This window comes from Fukomys damarensis, unplaced genomic scaffold (assembly GCF_012274545.1).
Source record: "Fukomys damarensis isolate Sample0158 unplaced genomic scaffold, DMR_v1.0_HiC HiC_scaffold_33, whole genome shotgun sequence".
In the NCBI taxonomy this organism is placed as follows: Eukaryota; Metazoa; Chordata; class Mammalia; order Rodentia; family Bathyergidae; genus Fukomys; species Fukomys damarensis.
Window position 1 is genome coordinate 54,548,642 of NW_022900945.1, and position 9,859 is coordinate 54,558,500.

The window sequence follows — 9,859 nt, forward strand, 5'->3', positions numbered from 1 at the left end:
CCCCCTTGGAAGGTGACGTCCATCCACAGGAACCTCCAGAGGTGAGCCGGGCGCGGTCTGGGCACCGAGGGCCGGGGCTCCGAGACCCAAGCGAGGCGCTGACCTGCCTCCTCCTCAGGGACGCGGGGCGGCACCGCCGAGCTGCCGGGACCCCCAGACCAGGGGGAAACAGCTCGGATTTTGAGATTCAAGAGGACAAGGTCCCCCGAGAACGAGCGGTGCTGGGCGGCTTGCGCCACTTCACGGAATACCGGATCGACATCCACGCCTGCAACCACGCAGCGCACACCGTGGGCTGCAGCGCGGCCACCTTCGTCTTCGCGCGCACCATGCCCCACAGTAGGTGGCCCCACCCTTTCCGCGCCGCCACTGATCCCAAGGACCCTCTGCGGTCAGTGCCCTGACTAGCGGTCTGACCGCGTTCCAGGAACACTTTGACAGCTTTCTGCACACCGGCACTGTTCCTGAATTAGGATACCAGCGAGGATGGGGCCAGAGGGCGGGCCTGAGAAGGGCCTGGGCGGAGCCTGCGAGGGGCGGGTCTGTGGTGGGCCTGGGCGTGGCCTACAAGAGCCAAATGCCGACCCTCCTCTGAGAACCCTCTCAGTTCCCTAACCCCAGGGCTTCCTCAAACCTGCTGGGTTAGCTTGGGTTCGAATGCTCCAGAGAAAGAAAACACCTGTGGCCTGCTTCCCAGATACCCTCCTCCTGCAGGAGAGGCTGATGATATTCCGGGCAAAGTGGCCTGGGAGGCGGCCAGCAAGAGCAGCATCCTATTGAGCTGGCTTGAGCCACCTGACCCCAATGGACTCATCCTCAAGTACGAAATCAAGTACCGCCGCTTGGGAGAGGTACGTACACAAGGCACCCCTATGTCAGCAGCATTTAATGCTCCGTCCCCTTCCCAGCCGCATGTTCTGTGCCGTCCCCAGGAGGCCACGGTGCTGTGTGTGTCCCGTCTGCGATATGCTAAGGTTGGTGGGGTCCACTTGGCTCTGCTGCCCCCCGGAAACTACTCTGCTAGGGTTCGGGCCACGTCACTGGCCGGCAACGGCTCCTGGACAGACAGTGTCGCCTTCTACATCCCTGGCCCAGGTACACAGATTTGCATCCCCAGATGCCCCCCAGAGACCCCTCCACCCGTCCCACCCACCGTCACCTCCCGTCTTCTGATGTCAATCTCTGCCCCCACCCCCGTGCCCTCTGCCCACCAGAGGAAGAGGACGCAGGGGGCCTGCACGTCCTCCTCACTGCCGCCCCCGTGGGCCTCATGCTGCTCATCATTCTGGCTGCCCTGGGTTTCTTCTACGGCAGAAAGAGGTGATGGCAAGTCCCTGGCTCCCACTGCTCTCCCGGGACCGCCTTTGGTCCATGCAGGCAGTAGTAGACTGGACACAGAAGGGCTTCCTCAGAGCCTGCAACGCTGTCCTCAGAGTTGGCATGAAGGACACACACTTCTCCTACCTGCCAGGGGTGAGGCAAGCGACCTGGGGAGACTTGATAGTCAACTAATCGGAGCTGAACTCCCAAGGGAAGGGGGCCAGGACCTCGATTAGCTGGATCCCGAAGATGACCTGAGGGGGCAGGAGTCCTACTTCCCTGTCTACCTGCTCCTTGCCTCTTACATCCTGGGGCGGGACACAAGACTGACTTGGAAAGCATTAGGGCTCCTATGGGGTGGTCAGTAATCCTCTCCTCAAGATATCCCTTTTCCATACCAGTTGTGGTGGTGCACGCCTGTGATCCCAGCACTCAGGAGGCTGAGGCAGGAGGACTGCTGTGAGTTTGAGGCCAGCCTGGGCTACATAGTGAGTTCAAGGCCAGCCCAAACTACATAGTGAGACCCTGTTTTAAGAGAAAAAGATCTTCCTCCTCCTTGTCCTTGGCGTTGCTCATTTCTTCCTGAGGACCCTTCAAGCCTGACCCCTTGCTCTCCCTTGCAGAAATGGTACCCTGTATACCTCTGTGAATCCGGAGTACTTCAGCGCCTCCGACAGTAGGTGTGGGCTGGGCGGCCAGGGTCTGTGGGGAGGGAGACAGCAGAGGAGAGTTGGCTTCCAGGAGACCTTTTTGAAGAGGAGGCCTTAGGACAAGAGTGATTCAGAAATAGAGGCCAAGAAGGGTGGAGGTGACAGAGAGCAGCTCCTGCCTGTGACCCCACCTCCCCCAGTGTATGTCCCTGATGAGTGGGAGGTGCCCCGGGAGCAGATCTCCATCATCCGGGAGCTGGGCCAGGGCTCCTTCGGGATGGTCTATGAGGGAGTGGCACGAGGACTGGAGGCTGGAGAGGAGTCCACGCCGGTGGCCCTGAAGACGGTGAATGAGCTGGCCAGCCCCCGGGAACGCATCGAGTTCCTCAAGGAAGCTTCTGTCATGAAGGCATTCAAGTGTCACCACGTGGTAAGCAGGGGTCAGGACACTCAGGGTCAGAATTAGGGTGGAGGTCATGAGGTCAGAGGGCAAGGATCAGACATGAGGTCAGGCCTCATCAAAGTCAGGGCTGGGACTGCGGTTAGGACCCTAATGGGGCAGAGGCCATGGTTGGGGTTAGAGTCACACAGGTGCATGGCAGAGTCACAATGGGTCATGGAGAGAGCTGAGATCAGGACTGAGAGGCCAGAGGACTGTTAGGGCCACGGCTGAAGTCAGAGTGGGGCCGAGGTCACGGCCCAGATGATAGACTCGACCCAGGTTGTAAATTGGGTCAGGTGACCAACCCTGATTTGTGCTGCAGTCTCAGTGGGGTGGTAGATCAGGGCAGTGTCTGGGCCACACTGTGGGCTCAGCAGGTCACATTCTGAACCAGGTCGGTGGAGGCAGGATGGGTGGAACCACAACCAAGCTCTTTGTCTGTATTACCCCTCCCAGGTGCGTCTCCTGGGCGTGGTGTCTCAGGGCCAGCCAACTCTGGTCATCATGGAGTTAATGACCCGTGGGGACCTTAAGAGCCACCTTCGCTCTTTACGTCCTGAGGCTGAGGTGGGGACCAGGAAGACCCTGGGCCAGGAGGATGGAGAGTCTGAGAAGACCTTTGAATGCTGTGGGGACAGGGCTGGTCTTGGGTCCAGACAGGAGTGTGGGCTTTTGCTTCACCTGCCCCTGTCTGGCCTAGAACAACCCTGGGCTCCCGCGGCCAGCCCTGGGAGACATGGTACAGATGGCTGGCGAGATCGCAGATGGCATGGCCTACCTGGCCGCCAACAAGTTTGTGCATCGCGACCTGGCCGCCCGCAACTGCATGGTGTCCCAGGACTTCACTGTCAAGATTGGGGGTACAGAGGCTACCGGGCAGATTGGGAGTACCGAGGGTGGCAGGCAGATGAGGGCAGCCTGGAGAGTAGAGACTCCCTTATCTAGGCACAGGGGCCCGGCCCAGCCTGCGGCTCTGTCCCTGGTGCCCTGTGCAAACTTCCCTGCATGTCACCACGCCCAGATCTCAGTTCCCTGGTCCAAGGCAGAGGAGTTTGGATGGATGAGTTCTGAGGTCCTTTCAGCCCCCGTGTCCAGGAACCTTGGAGGCTGTGGAGGTTGGGACGGTTTGGCAGAGGTGCTCTGATGCAGGGGCTCCCACACCCCTCCCCATCACCTTCCAGACTTTGGGATGACCCGGGACGTGTACGAGACAGACTATTACCGCAAGGGTGGGAAAGGACTGCTGCCTGTGCGCTGGATGGCCCCTGAGTCCCTCAAAGACGGAATCTTCACCACACACTCGGATGTCTGGTGGGGCCTGGTGAACCAGAGGGCTCTGGGGAGGTGGAGGGTGCTGGCAAGGGCACTGGGCCCCTCCCCTTCCTCGGGGTCTGCTGAGGGGCCAGGGTGCTGGGCTCAGGCCTCCTGCACGGCCCCCAGGTCCTTCGGCGTGGTGCTCTGGGAGATCGTAACCCTGGCTGAACAGCCCTACCAAGGCCTTTCCAACGAGCAGGTGCTCAAGTTTGTCCTGGACGGCGGGGTTCTGGAGGACCTGGAGGACTGTCCCCTTCAGCTGTGAGCATTCCAACTCCCTTCCCTGCCCACACCCCTACTCCTGGTTCTGGCTTGCATCCCTGATCCCTGCTATGAGCCCCCATAGCTGAATTTCCCCTGTGTCCCCCTTACTCCCTGGGCACTTCCAGATCCCTTGCCCCAGGATCCCCCACTGCTGCTGACCCTCCCTGGGCAGGAGAAGGAGGAGCAGCCCGGGCTCTGGGCCCCCTCTGATGTTGTCCTCACTCCCTCCAGGCAGGAGCTGATGAGCAGCTGCTGGCAGCAGAACCCACGCCTGCGCCCCACCTTCACCCACATCCTGGACAGCATACAGGACGAGCTTCGGCCCTCCTTCCGCCTCCTTTCCTTCTACTACAGTCCAGAGTGCCAGGGGGGCCACAGCCCCCTGCCCTCCATCGATGCAGAGCCCACCTCCCCTCCAACCTCAAAAGGGGCCGCAGACTGCAGCCTGCAAAACGGGAAGCTCGGTGGCGTGAAATGTCCGGGTGCTCACTCCCTTCCCAGCTCAGACAGGGCAGGGGTGGCCAAGAGTGCGACAGAGAGTGGGGGTGCGGTCAGCTCAGACCACACTCCCAGGACAGCAGGCAAGGCCTCGGCAGGCGTAGTGTAGCCTAGATGGTGGACAGGCGCCCACTGCCCCAGTGAGCCTACCCCCGGCTCGGGGTCTCCTTCACACCTCTGGGACATCAACATGCCTGAAAGATGAGCCACCGAGCCCGGTTCCAGGCCCCCGGTGCGGATGCTGGGGTTGGATGTGCACGTCGCCTGTCCACGGTGGTCGCCTCCGCCCCTCTGCCCTACACACCGCAGGGCTGGGGCCTGTGCTCGCCTCCCCTCCCTTCACCCGACGGGACCCCGTGCTGGTGCTCCTCCTGTCCTCCCCCGGGTGTTCCTTGGTGTCCCTTTGCCCCTTTTCCCAGTCTTCCGTCCTTATTAGCCTTGATCATTAAGGCCTTAAGAGCTTTGTCCTTCTCCTCCCCTCACCCACCCCCACCCCTCCTCTCAAGGGAAGACTAGAGAACACACAATAAACGCTGGGGGTCTCTCGGTGCCCTGGTCCTGGGCAGCCCATTATCTCTCCATCTGTACGGTGTTAGGACCAGATGAACATCCTGTCTCCCTCTTCGGGACCTGGGGTGGTGACCCTAAGGCAATGACACAGAATAAATACACTGCTGTCAAACACCACATCCACAAGGCCTGAGCAGCTGGGGTTGCCATGGCAGTGAGACAGCACAATCTCCCTGTCATCTCTCGCTCAGGGCCAGAAGTGGCTGAGCCCAGCAGGGAACCTTCGTATCTGCTGACCAGCCAGAGCCTCCCAGTCTCCTACACCTCATCTTTATCCTGTCCCTTGCTATATCTAGGCACTGGGCAGGTGTTTCCTCCATGAAGTCACAGGGCACAGCGTGGAGTGAGAGAGGGTCCCTGTGGCATCACCTGTCCACGTCAGATGTCCCCCACCCAGGGTAGAGTCTGGCTCTGACTCCCTGTGGCTACTCCAGTAGGCTGCAGTCGCATTCTGTCTCCCGAGCAGAAGAACGCCTTGTCGCCACCCCTAGAAGCCAGGTTTTCTAGGCTTCTGTGTTAGTGCCAGGGGATCTGCAGGTGCAAGTGAAGGGTGAAACCAGGGCTGGTCACAGCTCAGGGCTTTCTGATGTCCCGGTGCTGGAGATCAAGCCCCAGGCCTCAAACACACTGCACACACTGCATCATGAGTTACACCCTGAACCCCTAGGGCTCCTTAGTTCCCTGCAGCCAGGTCCTAGGGGCCACAGCACCTGAAGTACCTGCTACCCACTGCCACAAGCACTGCACACCCTTGCTTCAGCAGCTGTCCTGCACACCACAGCGCTATCAGGCAGAGCCTGAGGGGACAGGACATGAATCTGGGCGAGGCCATGGCTACCATACACCCTGCTCCACCAACAAGGTCAGGGGCTGGGTAGGACCACCCGTGTGGAGCCGCTCCCTCCGCGGGCTGCTGTGGCCTGGCACTGACGACTGAAGCAACAGTGACCCCTAACGGTTGGCAGTAGAACTGCAGTTATGGGAGAAGAGGCCGCTTTGCCATCCCCAAGGCCGTTTCTGGTCGCTCTGAGCCTCTGGAAGAGAAGAAGGGAGGGAACTTCTCACAGCAGACCCGGGCCTGAGATGTGCACACTCACACCGGGCACACAGGCACACCTACTCTTACAGACTACTGGCAGAGGGCACAACGATAGGGTCAGCCCCTTCCCCACAGGGCCCCCACCCCTCAGCCTGAGCACCGTCAGGGAGGCGGGCAGCACCAGGAGGAGCCGCAGGAAGAAAAAACACTGGCCAGGCTCCCTCCCAGGAGGAGGCGGCTGGTGGCCCAGAACTGAGCGGGGTGTGGGGAAGCTCATAGACAAAACTGTTGTATTTGTGTCCCAGAAAGAAGTGGATTTGCCAGGATAGCAAGCGAGTTGGAGGTTGGACATCAGGAGGGATGGACATCAGGAGGGATGGACATCATCAGGAAGCTGTGTGGAGGGGATGCCCGTGTTTCTGCTCAGGGACAGCTGGAGGCAGGCAGGAGGTTCCTGGGAGGGAGAATGGGCACCTCCCACAGAGGAGGAAGGGGAAACGCAGTGACTAAGAGTCCACAAGCACCCTTCTTGGCCTCTCCTCTCCCAGATCCAGACAGAACTGGACCATTAATAATTCAGTAACCTCCAGCTGGCTGCAGGGTGGAGGACGGGGTAGACAAATGAACTAGGAGAACGGCATGTCTAGCCACCATCTCCTCAGAGCTGTCTCAGGCCACTGGCGGCCTCACCACCGAAGCAGAGGGTGCTGGGGGCTGTAGTCTCCTATCCCACTCCTGCCCCACTCCTGCCAAGCTTGGGAACAATTGCTATGTCTTTGTAGGGGCAAGGAGACAGGACAGAGGCCTCCTAGGGAGCTGGGATGGCAGGCACCGGGTCACAGATACTCAGACAGCCCTCTCTGCAGGAGAAACTGTGGCTTTCCCCCAGCCCGGCACCAACACACTGTGCAAGCCTTGCCTGTGAGTGGTTTGCCTTCTACAGCTTTCTGTCAAGGCCGAAGACAAGACAGATGTTGGTACACTACCCCCACCCACAGCAGCCTGCCTCCTTCCAGCCAGGGCCACACTGCCTGGGTTCCTCTCGTCCCTGCCAAGCCGAGGCATGCCCCAGCCCAGGGCAGCACCTGGGTATCTGCCATGAAACTGGGCCACTCGGGTCACAACTGAGTGACCATTTCAGTGGCATCATCATCCCCCTCTGAAGAGGGCAGAGAAAGGGGCTTTGAACGTGCACTGTATCAGAACAGACAGGTGGGGCTGAGAACGGATTCAGACCAAGGACACTTCAGAGAGCCCATGGCAGGGCCAAGGTGGTGAGCACTCAGTGAGCGTGGAAATACAGAGTGGGCAGCAGGTTCGTGGCAAGTCTGAGGGCAGGCTCAGAGCTGCCCATACACAGGGCAGAGGCACTCAGGCAGTCTGCACTGAAAGCCTGCACATAGCAAGACCTTGCCTGAAAAAATAAAAGTATGGATCTCTGAGAAGCCCGGGCACCCTTCAAAGCCTATCTGAACAAGGAGGCAAGGAAAAAATCGGGAGGGATGGAGGTCAGACAGCAGGAGGACTTCCCAACACCCAAACCCAGAGCAACACAAACCCACATCGCCCTTAGGGCCTGGCTTTTGAGGGCAGGACAAGTGTCTTCCGGCTTTCCGTGACGTGGGCCCTCTGTGGAGCTGAGCTGTGGTTGAAGCGACATTTCCTGTCCCCGGGGCCCAGGGTGAGCAGAGAGATGAGCTGCTGACTGTGCACACCTTTCAGGCATACACAGCACCCATGGAGACGCCCCTGGCCCAGATGTGTCCCCAAGGTAAGCATGAAGCCCCGGGACGTGGGGGGCAAGACATCAAAGGCCTCAGCCCAGACTGGAGCGGGCAAGGCTGACTGCCAAATGCCCATGACCCCCACTCCCGCCTGAGGCCACGTCCACTCATGTGGAGGAGAAAGGCAACAGGGTTTGCTGAGGGCTTCTTAGAGAGGAGGGGACAGGAGGGCGGCCAACAGAGGACCCTGAGCCAGGAGAGGGACCTGTCGGAAGAGCTCTGCCTCTCTCCGGCACTACTGAGCCACACGGGCTCTCCTCGCTGGCACCCCGGGCAGGGTCAGCCCCTCTGTGATGCTTGCTCCTTCCCCCCCACACTCTGAGAAATGTCCCGCTGTCCCCTGTACTTGTTCGCCACGACCATCTGTTCTGAGGGGACAGAGCCACTCCAGCCCCCTTTGTGCTCACAGCTTCGGCCCCTACCTTCAGCACCAGCCAGCCCATGGACGAGGCCCGAAGGAGCTGCCAGGGCCTGGGCTTGTTCCCAGAGCCCACGCCCCAGTCCCCACGGGCAGCAGAGGCCCAGCCCGGCCCCAGGACCCTGGCTGTCCACACTTCGGTGAGTAGGAATACGGGACGTGGGGTGCCTCCCTCACCTGCTCCTGCCCCCTGTGAGTGCGGTGGGTCGGTCGTGCATTTGTACAAAGGTCACTGAGGGTTAGGGCTGCAGGGGCGGAAAGGAGGGCGGACCCTCCCTCCCAGCAAGGCCCCTTCCCGGCCCCTGGGAGCTCAGCTCGAGGGGGCCGGGGTCTCTGGCTCCTCGGCGTCCTCGTCCTCATTCCAGCTCTCCAGGGCCTTCTCTGCCAGCCACACAGCCCTCCTCTTGCAGGGGAAGCTTCCGCCTCTGGGAAGAGATGTTCTGCCCACCAGGAAGGCCTGGCTGCCTCTCTCCCTCTCCACAATAGCTCACTGCTGCTGGGTTAGGGGAAGAGGGAGGAAAGTCCCTGGAAACCAAACAGATGCAGCTGGGAAGGGATTTGGGGAAGGGCTTTCTTTCCGGGCAATTCTACCCTCCAAAGCAGGAGGGGCCAGGGAACGAGGCCACAAGTCATGACTCTTCCTTCCCCAACCCAGGCACTTGCCCGGGCCCTGGGGTCTGACAAGGTAGAAGAGGTGCCTGGGGAAGGCAGCCTGTCTCTGCAGGCCGAGACCCGGGCTTGGTTCCAGAAGACACAGGCCCGCTCGCTGCTGCAGCGTGGGGCAGCCCCCACCTGGTTCCATGGCTTCATCACCAGAAGGTGAGTCCCAGAGGGGGACGCAGGTCCGGGGTTCCTGGGCTCCCAGGCCTTCTGCTGAGTTGGCTTCCCTGGGGAGGGTCAGGAGGCTCCAGGCCAGGCCGTTCTATTCCTGTTTCCCCTCTGTAGGTTCCCTTATCCTCAGCTCTAGTCCTCCTATATTCTACTTCTCTGTACCTCGACCCTTTCTTCTTTTTCCCTAATATATGTCTATGTAGTCCAGGCTGGCCTCAAACTCGGTGATCCCCCTGCCTCAGCCTTCCAGGTGCACACAGCCTTTGCAACTGAGATTTTATCCCCAGCCCCTTTTCAGAACTGCGCTCGACCTCGCAGTAACTCCCACTCCATGCTCCCAGAGCAGGCAGCCCCAAGTCCAGGTCTCTGGCTCCTCTTTCACTCAGCCCCTGCAGATCCTCTTTCCTCCTCCATGCTCAGTTCCACGTCTGTCTATCGTCGCCTCTTCAGTCCAGTACTGGGAATCGAACTCAGCTCCTTGTACTTGCTAGGCAGGTGGTGGAACCACTGAGCTAAATTCCCCCGCCCCCTGACTTCCGAGGTCTAGGAGTCCGGTAACCTCCCAGGCTGCCCTGCCGGGGTGAGGCCGGGCGGAGCCAGGCTGGGGTCCCGGCTTTTCCTTTTGGCTCGGGGTCTCTCCAGAGAGCCGAGGAGGCACGAGGCGAAGCCAGAAGGTCACAGCCGGGTCCCTGCCCCTCGTCACCCACAGGGAGGCCGAGCGGCTGCTGG

General features: G+C 60.5%; 2 protein-coding genes across 2 annotated transcripts in view; both read left to right on the top strand.

Annotated features, from left to right (window-relative positions):
- Insrr (insulin receptor related receptor) overlaps positions 1–4,618 on the top strand; it is a 15,466-nt gene extending 10,848 nt beyond the window's left edge. The window contains exons 11-22 of the mRNA XM_010643780.3: positions 1–41; positions 119–339; positions 715–851; positions 933–1,095; positions 1,215–1,320; positions 1,944–1,996; positions 2,171–2,400; positions 2,869–2,979; positions 3,113–3,272; positions 3,594–3,723; positions 3,853–3,987; positions 4,222–4,618. Coding sequence (XP_010642082.1) covers positions 1–41; positions 119–339; positions 715–851; positions 933–1,095; positions 1,215–1,320; positions 1,944–1,996; positions 2,171–2,400; positions 2,869–2,979; positions 3,113–3,272; positions 3,594–3,723; positions 3,853–3,987; positions 4,222–4,597 — 1,863 coding nt within the window. The 3' untranslated portion in view covers positions 4,598–4,618. The remainder of the gene's footprint in view (positions 42–118; positions 340–714; positions 852–932; positions 1,096–1,214; positions 1,321–1,943; positions 1,997–2,170; positions 2,401–2,868; positions 2,980–3,112; positions 3,273–3,593; positions 3,724–3,852; positions 3,988–4,221) is intronic.
- Positions 4,619–5,499: 881 nt separating this feature from the next.
- Sh2d2a (SH2 domain containing 2A) overlaps positions 5,500–9,859 on the top strand; it is a 10,611-nt gene continuing 6,251 nt past the window's right edge. Inside the window, exons 1-4 of the mRNA XM_010643974.2 lie at positions 5,500–7,868; positions 8,291–8,439; positions 8,955–9,118; positions 9,840–9,854. Of these exons, the coding sequence (XP_010642276.1) occupies positions 7,835–7,868; positions 8,291–8,439; positions 8,955–9,118; positions 9,840–9,854 (362 nt within the window). The 5' untranslated portion in view covers positions 5,500–7,834. The remainder of the gene's footprint in view (positions 7,869–8,290; positions 8,440–8,954; positions 9,119–9,839; positions 9,855–9,859) is intronic.